This window comes from Cavia porcellus, unplaced genomic scaffold (assembly GCF_034190915.1).
Source record: "Cavia porcellus strain 051 isolate PalLab524CR breed Dunkin Hartley unplaced genomic scaffold, mCavPor4.1 scaffold_11, whole genome shotgun sequence".
NCBI lineage: Eukaryota > Metazoa > Chordata > Mammalia > Rodentia > Caviidae > Cavia > Cavia porcellus.
In genome coordinates, this window is record NW_026947494.1 from 49882473 (window position 1) to 49905279 (window position 22807).

The 22807-nt window shown below is 35.5% G+C and overlaps 1 protein-coding gene across 2 annotated transcripts in view; it reads left to right on the top strand.

Moving 5' to 3' along the window:
- The window catches only part of Zswim6 (zinc finger SWIM-type containing 6), a 180957-nt gene that overhangs the window by 138171 nt on the left and 19979 nt on the right, over positions 1 to 22807 (top strand). For both annotated transcript variants that reach the window (XM_063258220.1, XM_063258221.1), the window contains exon 5: positions 19375 to 19554. In XM_063258220.1, the coding sequence (XP_063114290.1) occupies positions 19375 to 19554 (180 nt within the window). The remainder of the gene's footprint in view (positions 1 to 19374; positions 19555 to 22807) is intronic.

Consider the following 22807-nt stretch of genomic DNA (forward strand, 5'->3'; position numbering starts at 1 on the left):
AAGTGGGGCTTGAAAATTACGTATCTCAATCCTTAATCAAAAGTATAAATTCTCATTGGGTAGAAGTTTTTACCAGCTGACTCTAGCCATGCCCTCCAAGGATTACTTTCTAATTAGGAACCAGGCTTTATACAAGTTCTTGATTTCAGACTAGGATGAAGAAGGCAGTTTCTTGTGTTCCTCCCACTACCCCGTCCATCATTATTAAACTGTTAGAAATTCTCCTGTGTACTGTAATGGCAAAATGGCGCTTGCCATTTTAATGGGTTCTAAGTTTTGTGAAGAATCCCACATACAAGTAACAATTGTTATCACATCTTAGTATTCATTCACCAAAAAATTAACTAAAAGTTCCTTCTAGACTACAAAGGAAAGGCTTTTGCTTCTTAATAAAATGGGGGAATTTGACTTTGTGCCCCTACACAGGGCTCACATTGCTTCAAGGCTCTGCTTTGGAATTAAATGCTGAGCACTGCCAGATGCCAGACATTGAGAAGAGGCTGAGTTTTGTCGGCAAATGGGATCTGCAAGTTAATTGGTGTTTTCTGCAGGCTTCTGGCTGTGAAATGAAATTGGAAGCCCTTTAGCCACATGGATAATACAGGACCTGAATACAAATGTCACATGTCACCATCAGGACCCACTGTGAGACAATAGTGTTCCCACTCCAACACTGCACCATTACAGATCATTTAAATATGGGGATTACATTTAAACTAAAAGCCCCATTTGCCTTTTACTGCAATTTAAATGTCCTCTTAGCAAAAGCTAAGTGACAAATTAAATGAAAAAAGTGCCCACATTTTTAAAGCTGTAATGCAAAACAACCTTTTATTGCTTCTCATGTGCCATGAATGAATCATTATACTTGTCAACCCTAAACCAAGCCATAATTGGAGCAGCTACTGTTATCAAAGTGGGGTTGCTCTGTGACAGCTTAATAAAGCTGAAACTGTTAAATTAAATCTCAGATGCTTAACTCCTTAGCACCGGTAGATTCGATGGGTCCATTTCTGGCAGTGGCCAACATACCAGGAAAAAAAAACAAAAAAGGATTTCTGGCATGGAAGCTTTCATCTGATGAGAGTGTATAAGTGAGAGTATCTTAGCCAAGTAACTGCTTCTTGGCAGGAGAGATATAGAGTCATCAGATTGTTGGCTCAGAAATTACAAAAATCTTTTTCATAGGGCCAGATATCTCTTTCTAACATTCTTATTGTTTGATTTATGAAAATTATAAATTGTTGATATTTCAAACTTACTTTAAAAAGAACACATTCATTTTAACTTTTCCCCTTTCAAATAAATATATGCAAATGTATTTGTGGTAGCCACAGGCCCATCTCTCCCCCATCCTCTTGCTAATACAGAGACTGATTATTCTGTTTTTCTTTTTTAATATATAAATGCCTGTGGTATTCATTTGGTCTGAGCTAATTTTCGTGATTTAGTCCTTGGTTTTCATAATGTATGAAATAGATACAGATGCACGCTATTAAGATCTTGTTTAATGCATCACATTTGCAGATGCATTTATCCTGTACATGAATCAGTTTTTCAGATACTAATTTTACTTTCTGTACATGATGTTCATTTTCCCAAACATATGATGGTATTTTCAAGATAAATAATGTCATATCGTAACCCCTTTATAAGAAAAAGTATACATTACAAGCTTAAGACAGTTCTGTTGTCATAGGGTAGAGGCTGCACATTTGGTAGAAACTGGAGGACACATACTCCTATAGTTGGAGTCTTTTATTCAGGGAAATGCACGTTTTCTGAAAAGCAGATCCCAGAAATAACTGTTGGATTTCAAAGAACAACCCCGTGCTGGTTGGTGGTGAGCACACCTACTGTTCGCCCGAATGGCTGTCTGTTCAGCTCACTTAATTACTGTGGGGGGTCTTTAGGGATAGATCCTAACCTCTCATCTGCGTTGATGGGTCTCTTTCCTTAAATGTCTTTCTAGACTGTAATTTTACTTTGCTTCATAAAACGATAGGTTGTGGCTGCCAGTCTATTAAAACCTAATTAAAATGGATGTCATTAGAGGAAACAGTTAAATAAGATTTAATTACAGTTTTATCACCAGGAAGAAATCTTAAAATTTTGATTTTAAGAATTATATGGTTTTCCTCAAGTTTTAAGCACTTAGCTTTCTCTCTGAGATGAGTTTATGTGCTTTGCTTTGTGGCATCTAAATCTAAATCCTGTTTCCCAAGGAAAGGATGGGCTATACTATGATCTGCTCACCAAGCACGTAAGAACTACATGGTATCTTGTGGAATTCTTTTTAAATCTTCTCATTTGAGGACCAAACTCTCTGTGAATGAAAATGCTATAGTTTTAGACTTTTTTTTTTCTTGATTGAATTTCATTGTAAGGTTAGTTTGACCACTTGTATTGAAGCTGCAAGCTATCACATTCCAGGTTAGGGTCCTAGGTGGCATGGTGTACAGGTTCAGGGCACTTGGAATCAGACTATCTAACAACACTCAGTAGGACAACATTTATTCAAAATATGAAAAATTACCTGTTCATGAACCCCAAATGCCGTCCCGTCTATCATCCCAAATACAAGCACTGACATTTTTCTCTTTTTAATGGAAACTTTATTTTAAGTAACATACAAAATAGCACTGGTAGTATTTATAAATTTATCTATTTTTTATAGATAGGTTATATGCATGCACTAATTAACCAAAACTAACATCACTATTCTGTATTACAAATACACATAATTTAAAACATTATTTTTGAATAAAGCAGAAAACATGCATAAGTCACATATTCAGAATGATCTTCTAGGAGAGTCTTTGTGCATAGCCAGAAATAAATTTCTAAAGCTTGTGCAGTTGAGATAATTATGAAGAAATCCCTGAGGAACACCATCTTACATTTCTCAGATAACTCCCCCTACTGTTTTGAGCTCTTTAGTTCCCATGGTAAATTTCAATTTAGGCTTTCTACTTTTTAAATTATTGGTGGTTCATGAGTGGCTAAGGAGTAACTACTTCTCTTTGAGAACTAGGAAGCATTCTCAAGTGGTTTGCCATTGTAAGGAGTTAGCTGTTTGCTGGTGCAAAAGGGAAAACAGGAATCCCTATAACTCCCTTGCAGCAGCAAGATGTCATTGTGGGCTTGGGAACTTTGAGACAGCTGTCCGTGTTGACTGCAGTCTTGATTGCCACATATCAGGGATTTCTTGCTACCTACTGGTTGGTCTTCCTCTGGGCAAGAGGAGAGTACAGCTTTACCACTGTTACCATTGCTGATGCCTTTTTACTTTTCTTTCTAGTCTTTTTATGGTGGTCTTTCCAACAGTATGTATTAATCACTTGCTGTGTCCACAGGAACAGATACATTTGATATTTGATTTTAGTGTTGGTGGTGCTGTGGAGGGAGTACAGAGATGGAAATGTTAGCAGATGTAAAATTAGAACATTCATATTGAGTTGAGATTTTGATAAAGTAATTTCATTTTAAATTACATTGGAAAATAAGAACCAAAATGTGTATAGACTGAAGTTAATATGATTGTATAAGATGTACATGGAGCTAAGTTACAGTGCTAACACTTCAGAAAAAAGAGACAAAATGAACAAAACAGGAATGAGTTCTGTGGAGATGGGTACACAAGCTTGAAATTTATTATCAAAAATACGGTTTAAAATTTTCAGTCTAATGTTATTGTTTTCACTATTACTTAAAAGGGGAGGGGGTGGAGAGAGTAGACAGACTTCATAGGATATATATATATATATATATATATATATATATATATTTGGTTTGGTTTATTTCCCATTTTATTTCAGGTCTTCATGATAATACAGTTGCCAACATCATCATGTCAGGCATTTTGTTGCATACTTTTTTGTTTTGTTTTGTTTTCTTGATACAGGGTCTCACTATGTAGTTCAGGCTGAGCTCAAACTTACTATGTAACCCAGGCTAGCCCTGACAATCCTCCTGCCTCAGCCTCCCATCTTCTGGGATTGCAGGCATGTGCAACCATACCTGGCTACGTACCTTAATTTATTTATCCTTAAAACAATCCTAGGAGGTAGGGATAGGGGGCAATTTCTAAACCTAATTTTACAGGCAAGAAAACTGAAGCAAAGACTTAGTCTAGAGAACTTACCTGAAGTCATAGTACCAGAACAAGAATTTAATCCTAGGTGACTTCAGAAACTTAATCACCAGCCTAGATAATATCATCAGTTTATTTTAAATGATTGTTAAACGCCTCTCTGGCACATGAGTTTTCTGTGCAGAGCAGAGGCACAATTGTTGCCTAGGTTGCAGTGGAAAAGCTGGCTGACCCGACTGCCTTCCCATGGTGCCACCATCCTGGCTATAGTAGGTGGCCGTTTACCTACTCCAGTGTAGTCACTCATTTGCACTTCTGTTTATAGGGACTCTGACCTGCAGATTCTTTGAGAAAACAAGCACACTGATGGAAAATAGCCAGATATATGCTGCTGAGATTCTATACTAACTTCAGCTTGTCAGAAATACAGATGACTGGACGGTACAGATGGGATGCAGCAAGGTTTTGATCTCATTCTCTAGCCCCCTTTGTTAAGGAACCAATAAGGACCTTTAGCTCACTGTCTGCCCTGGCCTGTACCTTGCCCTAATAACACAGTTACCAATACTTAATGATCTCACAGGTCTGTGGGCTCTGCAGCCCATTCCTGCACATGACTGTCCTGCTCTAGAATGGGAAGTGTGCTTCTGCACCAGTCTCTGTTTCTGTTTTTTTAGCTCTTGTCTCCATACAATCTCGCCTCCCTCCAGCACTGCTCTTGGATGGCCGACTTCTTACTACCAGGGGCTGGTTCTTTTTGTATGGTCCTACTGCTTTCTGTCTCTTGAAACGGAGAACTCTGAATTCTTGGACCAGAAGCCTCTGAGTTGTGCACTGCCGTGAGGATGGGAAAAGTTTATTCTCTGCATCTTTACGTAGGCTGACAAGTTTCTAGTTTGAGTCAGAAGTTAGCCAAAAAAGAGAATGTGAATTTCTCTGTGAGCAAACCTGTGATAAATACTTCTTGTGTGATAGTATTGCCTATCCTTCTCTATCAGTTGCATCTTCTAGGGTTTAAGAGTGGCCTATACATAAAAGAGCAGAAACAGAGAAAAACATTTTAGTGTAGTAATAGAAAATAGCAGATTCTTAAGACTAAAAGATATTAGTTAGATTAGATTCTGTTTCCTAACCAATAGAAGATTCTTAGTGATAGTCATTGTCTAAATTATTTAGGTATACAATTAGGTAATTTATAATAAATGTAGATACATTATGTTTTTATAAAACTATTCTAATTACAGACCATGGAGACTTGGCTAGGGGATACCTTAAGGTTCATTGTAGTACACTTCATAGTCACCTTTTTAATGAAGTGTGCCAGAGGCAGGATATATGTATGAAGAGTGGGTTACAGTTCCTTTATTTTATGTTATCTGTCTCTTAACATTAATTTATTGGTAGTAGATAATCTCACATTAGTGGCTAGTGGAAATCTCAAATCTGCATAATGTGTCCTTTTCTTCTCAAAATAATTTCTAGAAAAGTTCTTAATTGGCCTTTCCTACTTCCTAAGAGTTAATACTGTACTTTCCCTCAAGAAACGCCCATGGAAGGGAAATCTGGTGAGGGAAGTCTGCTTTCTAGATTGCTGTTCTGTAGTACGTTCTAGGTAGAGAGGAAGGTGAAAGTAGGGAGAAAGAGTGAAGAAAGCCAGGCTGAGGCAATTGTCCTTTCACTATTTCTTAGCCTGAAGTGGCAGCATACAAAATTTAAGGTCTCAGAGGCTGCATTTTAAACCGTTCAAGATTCCCAAAGGCTTCACAGGGCTTCTGAGCTGCCAGGAGCTGGATTAAGAGAAGGAGCCGCCACAGGCAGCAGCTCACTTAGGCCGTGTGTGCTAGATGTGTGCTCACACCAAGCACAGTGCTTCACGGCTGTTGAGGGAAGGAAACCCAAGGCAGTGAGAAGTGGTTGTCCCTAGTCAGGGGTGCTCAGCAGAGCCTCTAGGGAAGTAGGTGGTGAAAGAGCATACTGGAGACATCCTACTCAACCAGAGCAGTGTGGCTTTACAACGTTACGTGCTAGGCTTTCTTCTGCAAACATGTTTCTAGGATAAAAGAAACAAAATAAAAACGTGTACTTGATAATCACTGTCTTCAATGGGCTTTTCAGGAGTCAGTCTTAAAAATGTGGCAAAGATGATTAAATAAATTTGCCTTGTATGTTTTAAGGGGAGGTACAATGCTAAATTAAGAACCGAACCCTATGCAGTAAAATATTGGTGCCTTTTGACATTAACTTGCTTCAGTGAGTTAATAACTGGTCTTAGGTTATTTCTCAGACTTTGACCTGGTGACAAAACAAGCAAGTGCATGACAGTAGTTGTTGAAATGTGGCTTATTCCAATTTCATGATTTTCACAGAAAGCCAGATGTCTCTGATTTTGATCCATGATCACTGGGCCCTGTTGGCTCTAGATCAGTGGTGGCAAATCTGTGGCACTGGTGCTACAGTGGGCACACAGAATCCTTTCCATTGGCACACGAGCCAAGCGTATTAGTTGCTTTTTTTCTAAACTAAAACTTCAGTGTTTGGGTTTAACTGCAGTGTTGACACTTTGCAATAAATAAGCAGATTTGGGGTTGCAGTTTGGGTACTCAGTCTCTCAAGGGTTCACCACACCTGTTCTAAGTCATGCTGCCCATCCCCATTTATTCCAAGGGAGCATTTGCTTCAGTAAATCTGGAAAAGCATTCATAAAGTAGGTATCAGATAGAGTCTCAAACGAGTTTACATTAAAAAGCACAGTACAGTACCTTTGTGGATGTGCAAAATCAGAGGTTCAGATGACAAGATGCCAGACAAAGTAATTGAGCAAAATACAGATTTGAAACAGAAAAATCTTGCTTGAAAAAATGGTATCAAGAGTACAAAAGTCCTCTTCTGCCCTTCAGCATACATCACTGATGAGCTTATTAGCATAACCTGTAGCCTGTTCACCATGACAGATTGATTAAACATGTAGACCAGCTAAGCTGATAGATTAAACCACTCATTGTATTAATACTTTGTTGTCATTTGGTATCTTTGTACTGGGACATTGAAGGTAATTTTGTGGCCATTCTTCAGATCTTCTCACTTTTTTCCCTTTCTGTTTTAATTAGAATACTGAAAGTAACACAGTTTTTTTAAAAGTTATTTTTCCTGTAAAAATGAAAAAAATTGCCTGGCATAAAGTTGGTGTTTTGATGAACAACAGCAAAAGTATAATAGTAGATACATGCTCGGAACTAGGAAAGAGTACATTTCTGATAGTAAACAGCTGAAAGGCATTTATCTTCCCAGTTTCCTCTTTCCCTGCTCTTCTGCTTTCTCCAGCCTTGTCTGCCATGTACAAGATGCTCATAGGTGCCTGGGTGTGCCTGAACGCACACACACTGAAATACAAACAATGTAGAGTACAGAAGGGCACCAATTCCCCTTTGCCATCAGTGCTGCAGGTAATCTATTGCATTAATCAGCCAGCCAGTGGGAAATGCATGGGGAGTGATTATACTATCATACACAATACAATCAGCATGAAGCACTTGTCAAGGCTAATACATCAAAGTTTAATTCAGTAATAGAATGAATTAGAGCAAAATGAAACGTTCTGTTTTCCAAAAAACCCAACACCCATCCTACATTTTCTCTGAACTTCACAGAAAAGTCGGTTTGTTAAGAAATTGTTTTTATGAATAAAATATTTCTGTTCTAACAGAATGCTGTAAGAATCACTTTTTCTTTGGATTCTCACACAAGTATAGTACAAAAGCATATTTTTGAACATGATACTGTAGATTAATAATGATTTTTTTAAGGAAATGTCTTCTGTCTTAAATTTGTTTGCTTGCTAAATGCAGAGGGTTTTTGTACCAGTGGCTCAGGAAAGTGCTTATAAATAAATATGGGTAATGGACCATTGAATCTTTACCAGAACAGCAAGAAGAATAACATGAATCCAATGTTTATGTCGTAGATGCTGCTTCTATTGGAGAGTTTATAATTTAGTCAAGAAACAATAAATAGAAAAATTAAAGTGTAAGCCTAAGACAGCTGTCGAAGTAAGATTTTATAATCTTACTTCTGACATTTATAATCTTACTTCTGGCATTTTTCTGAAAATTTTTAGGATCTAAACTATTTCATATATTAGAATTAAATAAGTCACTTCTAAACACAATTTTCTGTCAGTCAAGGCTTTTTTGGAAACAAGTTAATATAGAGAGCTAGGGCCAGGCCTGTTTTTAAGTTGCCTTGGTTAAGCAGCCAGTGTTACAGGTCCCTGTAAGTAGTGACTCCCCTTTCTATGTATCAAAATAAGATATCATCTTCCTCTGTGTTTTCTTTTTCTCTTTGCTTTTTTCTGTCTTTCCTTCCCTCTCTCTCTCTTTTGAAAAGAAGAAAGGTATTTGAGGAGTGGAGAAGCTAGCTCTTGATTTTGTCCTTTAGAACCAGGCTCCTAATGAAGTCAGGCAGTTTTTGATCAATCCTGCATGTTGACCCCACAGCACTGACAAATTAAATGGGATGAGAAGACTGCTGAGCAGTTAAGGGCCACAGGTTTGCCCAGGAGGAATATTATCTAGGATACCAGTTAACTGCTTTGGAATATCTATGGTCTGTTTTTCTTTTTTGACAAGAAAAGGTAACTATTTTACTCTGAATTTTCACAGAGCCTAGTTAAATGTTAACCAGTTATGTACCAGTTGAGAATTTAGCCCTCTTGACTTGAGCCGTCTCGCAACTCTTTTCAGTATCCTTGAGGTTTTATTTTGAATTTTTTCCAGAAATATTTTAATGAATTTAAAACTAGCATATCAGGTTTAAAGAGGAATGTTTTTACCAGTTAAACTGGTTTTCCAAACATGGGGTGACTTAGTATTAAGACTTCACTATACTGTGAACAATACTTTATTTAGGGTCACAGTTTTAGTGTGGACTGACCCAAAAAATGTTGTGACTGTAGTTTTGCTACCACAACTAATTATTGCAATGATCTACTACTTGTGATAGCAATTAGGCATTTCATAACCCCTAAATAAATACAATTAGTTAATTGGATCATGCATAAAATTCTAGACTATTAAAATAGTCTCTAAGAACAAAAAAATGCAATTAATATTATGAATCATTTTGTATCTATTGAACCTTTGCAAATACCAAAATAATTGTTTTACTTTGCCTGCTATTACCTCATAAGAATAGGCATTGTGCTAAAAAGTAGAAATTAAATACAGCAGCCTTTATTTCTATGCATGTGTGAAACAAGCACTGGTGGTCCTCGTGTTTTGTCTCCCGTGACCTGCCCTTACTCCCCACTGTCAGTAGAAGAGCAACATTTATAAACACTTCAAAGGGTGCCTTTTATTTTTAAAAAGTATACCCTTTATATTAATTACAGTAATCTATCTCCCCCCCAAAAAAGTGTAGCTTTTAATTGCTGAATTGATTTGATATTAACAACAAAAACATGAAGAAGGAACTTAAAAAGCAGCTTTTATTGACTGCAGGGTTAACAATAGAAAGAATGCCCAGGTGATTTACTCAGTTACAAAGCATAATACTCTACCCAACAATATACTCCACCTGACAGAAAGCATACTCAGTCACATACACACATTATCCAGAAGTGCTGATGTAGACTTAACTAACAGAACTGGTCATAATGTTTTCAGGGGAAGCAGATTTCTTCTGACTCACATAATCAATCTTGAATCTTAAGTTGAGCTTTTTATTATGTATCTGCTGTTTTAATCTACAGTGAAATTATTTCTTTGCTATTCCTATCAGTGCTGAAAAATGCAGTTTTGTTTTGTTTAATTAGACTCTTTAGATGAACCTGTGTTTTTTATTGAATGTAATTTCCTACATGTGAGAGAGACATGGGCTAAGTATCTTAAGAACACATGGTTAAAATAAAGATAGGGTTGGCTTATTAACTGTACATTTAAAAATACTTAATAATTTTAGATAATATTTTATTTAGATAATTTAGATAATATTTATATGGCTGAAACAGGAATAAAATGATTCTGTCAAAAGACTAAAATGTGGGGCTGGGGATTTAGCTCAGTGACGTAAGCACCTGCCTGGCAAGCATGAAGTCATGAGTTCGATTCCCAGTACCCCACCCCCCAAAAGACTAAAATGCGTATGATTCCTAACTTCCATAAGAAATTTATGACCACATAAGTTGGATAGAAGCTCAAACACCATAGTATTTAAGATTTGGTTTTGGGGGGAACATGAACCTTGGACCAAATCCTGGTATACTTCAATAACAGGGTCACTTTTCTGCTTCTCTCAGAACCTCAGGTTTTCTTATCCACAAGACAGTGCTTTTAAATTGCTTGCTTGTTTGGTTTCATGAGAGTGAAATGTGATAAAATATATAAAATATTTAGCACAGGGTTAGTGTGAGGTAAAGATTCAGTAAATGGCAGCAGTTATTGTTAGGTAAATAAGTGTAGATGCCTTTCACTTTTAGTAATGTTAGCTAAATTAGATGAAGTAATCTCTGTACCCTAAAGATAGACATTTAAAAACTTTAAATGTAGCATTTAATTAGGAACCCAACATAAGTAACATGATATTATTAGGATTTTCCTTGAAGGGCTAAATATTAGTGTACGAACCAGCACTTAATTTTGCAGTGTGTTGGGATACCTTTTTCACTATTTAATTTTTTATAATGCCTTTTTCTCTTGACTTTATAGCACTTTTTAACTGTTGAATGATTTTGTTTTAATTTAACTGTTCTAACAACATTCATATATATAAAAAATATATGTATATAATATATAAATATATGTGTGTAATATCTGTATCTACTATGTGGCACATTTGGACTGCATAATTCTTGTATGTGTGAGGGTCCATTCTGTTAATAGCTTAGCATCAACCTGAGACTTACACACCAACTACCATTAATTCTCCGTACCTCGTGACAACCAGAATTATACTGCTAAAGTCCCCTAGAAGCAGAATAGCCTCTGGTTGAGAACCACTGTTACATATATTTATTCCTCCACTATTAGAAGGGGTAAATAACAGTGAGAAAATTTAATATTCATATTTAATAGATTCAGGTTATAGAATATGTGTATATTAAAGTTGCACTATAATTTGTATAGTCTTTTAAAACTGCCATTGGAGCTGGTAGTGGCAACACATGTCTGTAATGCTAACTTTCAGGGAGGCTGAGACAAGGGGATTGCAAGTTTGAATCCAGCTTGGGCAACTTAGTCTTTTAATGAGGCCCTGTCTCAAAATTAAAAAACAAAATAAAACAAAAACCCCCTCACAGGGGCTGGGGATTTAGCTCAGTGGCATAAGCACCTGCCTGGAAAGTGTGAGGTTGTGAGTTTGATCCCCAGTATCATATAAATAAAGAGTAAAAAAACCAACAACCCACAGATTTACAAGGGCAGGGGATACAGCCCAGTGTGTAGGTGCTGGATCAGTCTCCAGTACTAATTTGGGGGGCCTTGCTATTAATAAAATTTCTCAAATTGTAATCTTTTTTTTTTTTTTACCGGTACCGGGGATCGAACTCATGAACACTTGCTTGCAAGGCAGGTGCTTATGCCGCTGAGCTAAATCCCCAGCCCCAAATTGTAATCTTAAAACATTATAAAAAGAATGCAAAGAAATCACCCTCCCAGTAAAGGACCTGATCAAATAATGGGCAACTGAAATAGATACTTTTCAGAAGAAGAAGTAAATGACCAATGAATATGTGAAAAAATGTTCACTATCTGTAGCCATTGTAAAAATGAAAATTAAAACAATACCAGGTTTCTCCTTAATCCAGAAGGAATGGCGATCATCAAGAAGTCAAATATAAGAAATGCTGGTGAGGGTGCAGAGAATAGGAGATAGCTTTCTACATTGTAGGGATATAAACTCGTGCAAACACTATGGAGATTCCTCACAAAACTAAAACTAGAAATTCCATTCAACCCAGCTATTCTACTTACCAGGTGTCCTCCTGAAAGATTTAGAGACATCATATTATAGTGACATACGCATACCTGTGAGTATAACACAAGAACTTATAATAGCTAAATCACGGAAGCAGCCTATATGTCCATCAGCAGCTGGATGGGTAAAGAAAATGTGACATTTATTGACAGTAGCATCCTACTCTCACATAAAGAAGGATAAACTTAAGTCATTTTCTAGGAAAATGTATATACATTGAGTCCATAATACTAAGTGAAATCAGAACGCAAGCTTAAATATCACATGGTTTGTCTTATATGGAAAACCTTAAGTATAAATAAAGAGCAAAAGAAAAAATAGATAATAGAAAATAGGGAAGTAGATCCTTTGCAAAAAGAGAGAGGGAGACCAAAAGATGGAGGATGGGAAGGATATAAAAAAAGATTAACATGTGTTATGCACATGTACCAACTCACCATAAAGAAAATAATCATTATGTATTGTAAACAGGTATCAGTAAAAACAAAATTTTAAAAAATTGTCCTTAAATTTTCTGTATAATAATGATAATTAAGAAAAATAACTTGTTTCTTACAAATCTTATAAATTCAGTAGAATAATTCACTTCTATTTAATTTATAACTTTAGGAAAGACTAATATTTATTGTTTTGAAGATAAAAATTCTCACATATAAACAAGGATACTTGTATATGGCAAATAACTTAATTTTCCATTTCATAATCTTGCATATTTATAATCTTTTTTGGTCATTGTGGCCACACATACTTTGCTACTGTCTGAGATGTGAGTTCCTCTCTTAAACTTGGGCAATCTTTATAAATATTTGACCAGGAGAATGAGACTGTATTTGATAATTTTCTGGCGATGATAATCTAAGTGATGAGCAGGCAGCATCCACTTGTTTCTTGAAAGGCTCAGTTCTGGAGCCCTGAGTTCATGTGTGAGAATAGTTCTTTGTGGCACTGTCTTTCAATGGGAAAGCCTGCATTTGCTTTCCTGCAGAGAGAAATAGAGAATTTCAGGCCTGCAGGATTGTGAGATATAATGACCCACTGTTACGTTAAGCCGACAACTTGAAGGCAGTTTTTTAATCAGAACAGTAGTAGTGAATTTAGTAATATTTCATGCTTCTTCTAATGGTTACTTACCAAATGCCAAGTGTCCCCCTAAAATGTAAAATAGAGTAATACATAATACTGAATTTTTATATGTCCTTAACTTTATCTCAAGTTGGCCTATGTTGCATATTTTTCAAAATTAAATCTAAATTATGAAAATAATAGAACACATTTTCATTTTTTATAATTTTTATAATTCTTCTCATATTCACATTCACATTCTCATGCCAAATTTCACCTGATTTAACTTACAGGTTCTCTTTCACTAATCATGTGTGATCACTTTTAGTTTTGAGTTTATGTAGAAAGCTGGAACTGGGGTATTCAGACTGTGAAAGGAATTTAAAGTGGGTGATAGATGAGAAGCGCTTTGGCAGTGAGGTTTCAGGTTGGCACAGGTCGTTAGCACTGCATCCTTTGCCTATCCTTTGACATGAAGTTATCAGCGGTAGAGAAAATGTTAAACAGCTCCTTTGGGACTGGCATGAATGGAGAAGGGCTCCTCCATAGGAGTGAGGGAAACCTTATCGCAGTGTCTCAGACCTTCAAGTAACTCTATCCCTTTGAGCACAGGGTGTGGACCCCGGCAGGCTGGAAAAAGTAGTATCTGTGGGAACACAAGTCACTTTTAAAAGCATGCTAGAACTGAAAGAAAATGAGCAGCTAAAATATTTCTGTATGGAAGTAGAAATTAATTATATAAGAAGACAGTATTAGCTTGTATTCAATATCACTATTTTTTGTTTAACTTGCTGTCTTAATTGTATTACATTAAAAATATTTATAAGGGTGTTTTTCATTTGCAGTTTGAATGCTCAAATTGCATTTGAACTTGAATCTCAATTTTCTAAACTCAAAAGTGGATCGAGGGGTGTACATCTTAGAGCTGAGTAAACAAAGTTTGCAAAAAGTAGTTCAATCTAAGAAGTCTCTTTAAGGCAGGTGATGAAATCTGTGTCCTTACTGTTTAAGGGAAATGCTATCACAGGGAGACCAAGTGGGTTTGCCCAAGATCTTGTGGCTGGTGATCCATATTTTGCTCTTTCCACTTAAAAACTTGTTGATACAAATTTTTCTTTTCGTTAGAGATACAAGACAATATCTAAGATGAGGCAGAATGATGGTAACCGTTGGTACACCCAGATATTTGATGGAAAACTGGTAGAGAATGCAGAGTGAGCTCGTATTGCCCACATTTGTTGATTGCTGATTGCATAGGTTCACATCCACTGGCGTTCTGCTTTTGCTTGACTATAGAAGTAATCAAAGAGCTTTTAGGATGTGTTATATTCTGTTCACTTGGTTGGTGTGGTATAGGATATGAATGAAGTAAGTCTGCTAAGTGGATTAGGATCATTTACTTTGGTGGAAAATCGCAAACTAAGATTGCCTTCCTAGTTTTGGTTTACTTTGCCTTGTGTTACAGCTAAAATCACTGAGCACGTATTAGGTGTAGTGGTGGACAGATACAGTGAAAGCATGCTGGGTATAGAGAAAGCTGGAACTGGAATGTGCCCTACATCATTCTGAAACTGGATGATATGTACTCATATGACAATTGCATTATATGCTTTGCAGCATTGTAGCTAGGAAAGCAATGTAAAGGTATCAAATTTGTTTTTCACTGATTCAGAGCAAACAATTGGACATCTTTCATGCAAAAACCAGCAGCACCGTACAAGCTGCCAAGGTCCTCTGCTAGCTGCTAAAAGTGGTTTGCTTATTTCTCATCAAGTTCTCTAACCTATTTTTAAGTGAATGCTAAAAGGGTTAATATTTCACAAAAATGGCAGAATGAAGTGTTTAATCATCAAAGAGCTTAATTTTAAATTACCAATATTTCAGGCTTATTGGAGGGAAAGGAGATAAATGCCCAAAGTGGGACTGTAAATTAATAAAATTTGGAAAATGACTCACTCAATTTGGTTAACTTGGCTATTAAAGCTAATTACAGCTTTTGTAGTGATAACTTTTAAGATAAAAGACCATATCTATTATGGTTCTGAACTTGAATCTAACATTAAGAACACCCTTTCAGAATGAAACATCTCTTTAGGAAGGTAAATGATAAAATGTTACAGGCAAAGTAATAAGGACTTGCCTTCCTAAAATTTTTCTCTTAATCTTCAAAATGGAAATTTTTTAATTAGAGAAATGTAAGCACAAAAATCTAAAATGAGTTTTATGAATTTTTTTCCCTCAAAGTCACAGAAATTGTTTAAAGTTGCCAAGATATTTAGTATTTGCTTTGAAAAGACCTCAACCTCTTCCCATGGCTGTGGTGGGGATGTTTGTGACACCCTCCCCCAGGCGTGTGTTTGAGTTCCTAACTACCAGGGTGATATATTAGGAGGTGGTTAGATCACAATGGAATTGGAAGAGGCCTGAAAGGAACGGTGTGCACTGTGAAGACTCAGCAACAAGTTGCCATCTCCTGTCTGAGGTACTGGCCCTCATTGGACACCAGATCCACTGGCACCTTGATCTTGGACTTCCCATCCTGCAGACTGGAAGGAATAAATGTTTGTTATTTGTAAGCCATCCGGTTTATATTGTTGTTATAGTTGCTTGAGTGGACTGAGGCATTCATCTTCGAAATGGCCATAGTAATTCTGATTACTGAGAATTACTGTAGTGAGTTAGTGATAAGTGGTTCTAAAGCCCTAAAAATATAACCTGTAATATGTAGTAAGCACCCAGTAAATGGTGGTTATAACTGTAATAATGTTACTTAATTTTAAAGATTGTAAAATATATATCATAAATACTTAAGGATAAAAGTAATTTCAATGAACTAAAAAATCTTCTGTGCTCCACCTATTCATTTGTCCTCTCCTCCTGACAGCTGCCTATAGATAGATTTTTTTTTTTTTTTAGTTTTCTAGTTTTGTCTTTTCTAGAGTGTGAAATTACACAGTATGCAATCTTTTCAGACTGACTTCTTTCATTTAGTACTTATTTATGTTTTCTGCAAGTCTTTTCCTGGTTTGATATATATCATTTCAGTTTTGTCTATTTCTGTTGTTTTTTTTTTTTTTTACTAAGTTTTGAGACACTTTTTCTTGTTCTGCAGTAAAGTCTTTTATTACATACACTATATGAGTTGCACATATTTTCTACTAGTCTGTAACCTGTGTTTTCATTCTCTTGTATTTTGTTGAGCAAAAGTTTTTAATTTTGTCAAGGCCCATTTCATTAATTTTTCTTTCATGGATCATGCTTTTGGTACTGCACCTAGTAGTATTTTTGCTTAACCCAAGAATTATTTTACTATTTTTCCAGTAGTTTTATGGTTTTAAGCTTTATGTTTAGGTCTATGATTCATTTAAAGTTAATTTTTAAATGAGATCTGTGGTATGTGTGAATTTAGATTTTTTTTACATGACTGACTATTCCAGCATTGTTAAAAAGACTTTTCTCTCTTGAATCGACCATATTTGTGTAATTTTTTCTGAATTTGCTATTCTCATCCATTGATAATTGTGCCTATCTTTCTGCAAATACAATACCATTTTGATTATTATAACTTTATTAGAAGTCTCTAATTCAGGTACTCTGATTCCTTTATTTTCTTTTTTCTGATTCAGCCCTTCTTTAAAATTGTCTTGATTATTTTATTCTTATCAGTGTGTTCGTAAGTGCCTGCTAGGGTTTTGGGTGAGGTTTTGTTTTGTTCATTTTATAGAATAGTTTGAGAATAAATGACATATCAACAATTCTGAGTGTTTTAATGTATTAACCTAACTCTCTACTTTTTATAAAATTGCCTTTGATTTCTTCATTAGTGTTTAATCATTTTAAGCAAAGTACAAGTTTTGATAGAATTGTAAACTAAGTATTTCATGATTTTTCAGTGCTAATATAAACGATGCTTTCCTGATATCCATTTGTTCCTATTTTGCATATAAATTTGCAAGATGTTTTTGTTTCATTTTGTCTTTGAACTTTTATGTGACTGTGTAAATATTAGTTCTTTGTTTGTAGTTAGTTATCATGTACATGCTTTCCTTTGCAGTCTATACTTTTAATCTGCTTTTCTTGTTTTATGGAGCTTGCTAAAATCTTCAGTGTGATGCTGAATAGAAACAATAAGAATTTTTTAAAATGTTTTATAGTATTACTTTTTATTTGGAAAATATTCACTAACATTTCTTCTCCATGGCAAGCCTAAAAACTCCTTATACTAGAAATACAGATTCTGAAATCACTATCCAACTTTTTGTTTGCATAATTGTGTGTATATATATATATATATATATATTTACACATACAATTTTTGTGTGTGCATAATATATGTATGTGAATTGAGTTATGCTTCTTTGTTTATTCAGCAGTTATTATGTTCTTTTGTTTATTGTCTGTAGCCCCTGATGACAAACCTGTGTGATTTCTTATCTACAATCTTAAAAACAAATACATGTTATAATTTAGGAAGTTTTATGCCTAATTTTTTGAAATTCATAAGTATTTATGGATAAGTTGGTATAAAAGGTAAGCATAGAGCCTGCTCTTGATAGCCCAGGGAAGCCTCACTTGCAAACCCCTGGTCTTCCAACAAGACTGTAAGTGAAGGGTTCACACATGGTAGAAACAATAGTATTTGGATAACATAATGAACTAATCTAGATATCTCAAGCAAGAGTGCCACATAATGTTAGGTAGAATGTTCTGTTTACATCGGTTTGGTTTAATTGGCTGATAGTATTGTTTAGGCATTTGCTATTTTTCTGTCAACCTATCCCTTCAGTGATTGAGAAAGGAAAGAAGCGTCTATACTTACACGTTTGTTTGTTTTCTTTCAGTTATTTTTTTATTGGAGTACCTTTATCATTGTGTAATGTGCCATTTGTCTGACAGTATTTTGTGGTATATATTCATACTTTTAAAGCAGTTACTACATTTATGTTAGATTTCTTATCCACAACATAGACTTTGTTCTTGATTTTTAATATGATTTAGCTGTTTCCCTTTTTTTTTTTTTTTTTTTGTCTTTTTTTGTCTTTTTCATTTTTATCGGTACCAAGGATCGAACGCACGACCGCCTGCTTGCAGGGCAGGTGCTTATGCCGCTGAGCTAAATCCCCAGCCCCTTAGCTGTTTCTTATAATTGATACATTTAGATCATTCGTATTTTATGGAATTAATATTTTTGAATTAAGGTCTCATCTAATTTTGTTTTTTATCTCCCACATTCTTCTGTTCTGTCTTTACTACTTTATTTTGATTGAGTCTTTTTAAATATTTTGATTTAATTTCTGTTTAACTTCTATTTGTATTTAACTTTTTGTTTGTGGCTTTTTTTCCAGTTTTGGTAGTATTACAGACACTTTTAACAGCCTAATTCAAGTTATTATTTTGCCAAGAATGCTGGGATTATAAGCATGTGCCACTATACCTCATTGTGAATTTTATTTTTGGAAGATCTATTTTACTTTCTTTTTGCCCAAAACTATTTGTATTCCATTGATATACATATGTATCTATGGATACCAATTCATAAACATAATAAAATTGAAATTTTTATAAGGAAACTATATGCCCTTATTATTTTTCTGTAAAAAAACATAATTTTAGAAAGTAAATACCATTTTTATGCAAAACTAATTTGCAATGGTATATTGCAGCATCCATCAGTGTATAGACATTGTCTATTGAGCCTCATCGTTTTGCATGTTATTAATGTTTTTGTCTAAAATATCTGTATTAATCAGATTTCCCATTGCTAGACATCATAAAGTTTAGCTCATGGTTTAGGAAGGTTAGTCCATAAGCAACTGGCTCCAACACAGAAGCATCCTGGCAGAAGGGCTTGATAGAGCATGCAGAAATACGCTCTTCTATCTGCTACCTCCCACCACATAACTTTTTTGTTTTTTTGAGACAAGCTGTCCTTGAACTCACCATGTAGCTCAGACTGGCTTGAACTTGGGTAATCTTCCTGCCTCAATCTTCAAATGCTAGCAGGTGTGCACCAACGCGTCTGGCTTGTTAGGTCTTTCTTAACCTAGTGAAATACATTTCATCTTTATATATAACAGTATTTAGGTCTTTGGTTCCAATTTAGGATCTTTCATTCCCCCTCCCTTTAAATTCTGTGTTAGATTTGTGGTTTATAACAGGAGAATTGAGTTATAAAAATGTCAGAGTTCAGTCCATCTTGAAGTAGCTTATCTTTAGCTGTTTTTCTAATTTTTGAAATTTTTCTTTCTAAGGTGCTCTGTGGATGTGTATAGTTCTAAACCCCCACTGCAAGTTAGAACAGAAGGCCAGCTGGCTAAAACAGCTGAAAAAATGGAACAGTGTTGATGTCTGTCCATGGGAAGATGGAAATCACGGCAGTGAATTACCCAACTTAACCAATGCTCTGCCTCAGGGTGCAAATGCCAACCAAGGTGAGTCCACAGTAGTGTTCTGCTCAGCTTGTCTGTATACTTCATCCTGCATGTGTTTATAATGGTAACTTAATATATTGGAAAGTGATATTATATACTTTATAACCTACTATAACTCAAAAACTTCGTATGTTTTGATTGCGAACGTGTGTATGTGTTTTAATTCTACCTGAGGCCTTTCTATACTTTTTTAATTTTTTTCAGAATACAGATAGATGTAATCCTAACACATTAGTTAGTATGCATTATAAAGGTCTATTAATGATTTAATTTGAAATTCAGAGAATAGGCTAGCAGTATATTACCTTGTTAAGAAGAAAAAAAAAATACAGAGAAGCTTGTCTAGTTCTGAGTACATATCTGTTGGTTGGTTTATATTTGGGCCACCCTGTAATTAGTTTAAAATTCTTAGTTGTAAAATATAGCAAGGAAATTTTTAATGGCTAGACTGTGAGGAGCATGGTATGCTGTTGGTGTCTGGACTGGGAAAATTTTGCATTGGGAAGGATTGTCCAGTATACTTGTCCTCACTTTTTTCAGTAGGCCTATCATGCCCTCCAGTTTCAGGAACAACCAAAAAATACTCCCAGACATTGCCAGAAGTACCTCTTTCTTGCCATTTCTATCTTGTTTCTTCAGCTTCTCATCTATTAGATTCATCCACTCTCATCCTTCCCATCTTTAAACATTCTTCCTTAGCCTCAGTTTACCTTGATAGCTATTGCAGAATTTTCCTTTCAGAACCAAACTCTTACCTGATTAACTCTTGCAAATACAAATTGCATTTCTTAATTCATACCACTGTGTTTGCCTGTCTGTGCCCTCCTCCTTTTTGAGAAAGTATGAAAGACTTGAAAGTCATAATAGAAGCAAAGTGGGAATTCAATGAAATTAGAAGGATTACAGAATGAAAACTATCATCATTTGTGTGTTGCTGGCCACATAATAATTTGGCATTATGATTAGTTCATATGTGATGTTAGCAAAGCATCTTCAGTCTCTATAGGAAAACTACGTATTATTTCACAAGGTCCTGTCTGATCACTGGGAAAGATGTGTGTCTAGCTTTGCTTTCCATAGAGATGCATAGCTTGAGAATTCAGTCCTGGATTTGAAATCTGTCCTGTCTTTATTGCTAAGTAAATGAGCTCCTCCCACCTATGACTTCTTTCCAGATGCTTAGACTTTTCAAGCTTAGCTGTCAGTTATTTATTCTCTTCATTGTTAGGAAAGGTATGCTGACACCTGTATAAGCAATTGTTAATTCTTTTCTGTTATTAATACTTAGAGTTCTCTGTGTTTTGCTTTCCACTGCTTTTTTGGGACTGCCACTATAATATTTTGTACTAATCATTTTGCTTTCCATTTATTATCTTACCTTTGGTTAAACATGAATATTTATTTCATAAGCTTTAGAAAGCTGGTAGGAAGTGATCCAGCCTCCAGACACCACGGTTCATTTCACTCATGATTTGGCCTCGGCAGTTTCCAAAGGCAGTATTTATAATTCTAGTGCCTGAAGGCAACAGGGCACCTGCTTTTTGCAGAACATCCACATCCTCCTGAGGGACTGTCAAGAGTGAGTCTGGAGCTCCAGCTCTTTCTCTGCAGTGCTACTTTTTATAGGGCAGAGCCACTGTAGCCACCGGAATCCAGCAGTATCCATCATAACTGAACTGCAGGGCATCTAGCCAGGCCATGGGCAGGACTTCATGTGTTTACACAGCACAGGGAGTGTGAAGGGCTCATGAGGGATAATTTTTAGAATTCATGAACAACCCATTAGAATCTATAGAAGAGTACTTTGTTGACCTGGCAAATTGTAATATATCAAATAAGCTGATTTTTAATTAGTTTTTAAAAACTAAAACTTTCTCTTTTTACTTCTGTAAATTTACTGTTTAATTTTACATACATTTTATTTAGAAATTTTGTGTAAACTCTAGTATATATTATTCAAAAAAAATTGGATCAAGATAGCCTGTTTTTCTTTTTCAGTTTTACTACAAAAATTGAATAACCACATATATCCAAGATAAAGACTGACCATAAATATTATACCTCATCAAAGTAGATTTTCAACTGTGTGTACCTTTTGAATCATTTTTATGTATGTAATCAATTTTTCTGTATTTTTCAGGCAATGATAGGACTTTTTAGTCTTCTTTTTCATTTAAATATAATTTCATGAGAATCTAGCTTTGGGGTTTTTGTTTTTACTTTTTGTTGTGGTGGTGGTTGTTACCATTGGCTTTATTGGTGTCATAGAGCTAGCTAATGTTGAAAGTCTGGTGTGTGTCCTCTATATCTTACCCTGTTCCCACAGTCACACACAAACATGTAAACAGTTCGGCTTTTTATTTTTATTTTTTAATGAAATCATTCTACAGCTTGCTTTTATTAGAAGTACCATAGATAGTGAGGCAAGTCAACTGGTAGACCTCAGCTCATTCTTTTAATGCACACATAATACTAAGATTCTGTGTTAAAGTCTTTATTTAGTTTTAAATTCTATTTCTATAATATGAGCTAAACTGAATGAAATGACAAAGCTACTTAAAAAATACATGAGACCTATACCATGCAACATTTGATTGATTGACTGAGAAGCCATAGAACCATTTTTTGAGGTCTGGGCATGTTTATTTTGCCTAGCAAAAAGCCCTAATAGGCTCAAAAGGCAACTAAAAGTAGGGTCCACTCTTCCCATTTGCAGTGTGCTAGCAAGGAATCAGAAGGGAGAGACCATAATAGTGGTGTCATTAGTTTATGCTTTTTGTTGACCTGAGACTACACTGAAGTGATATTGTGTTAAAGACTTGTCCAAAGCCCATCTGAGTAGCTGGATTAGCTGAATTTGGAGTTAAGGGTGGCTGTGTATTCATTTCATTGTCACTGCTTGGCTAGGACCTTGGCAAGTCTCTTTACTTCCTTTCCTCACTGTTTAATTCTGCCACCGAACAAAGAGCCTGGACGAGATGAGTTCTCCAGTCTTTTCTCAGCTCAGAGTTCTTTGATTTTTTTTTTTTTAAATGTTTTCTCTCATGTCTGTGCTAAGCCAAATGTCCAGGGACAGGGATATGAAAGTTTCAGATTTTTAAAGAAGCTTCAGATTTTTCTTCTCATTTAGTTGAATCTGAGAACAGTGAAGGACTATTGTATATGTATTTAATTTGAGCTAAGTTAAATACACACAAATACAAATAGTTTGTTATCCTGATTTCCAGTTGAGGCTTGCTAAGTCTTGCACCAC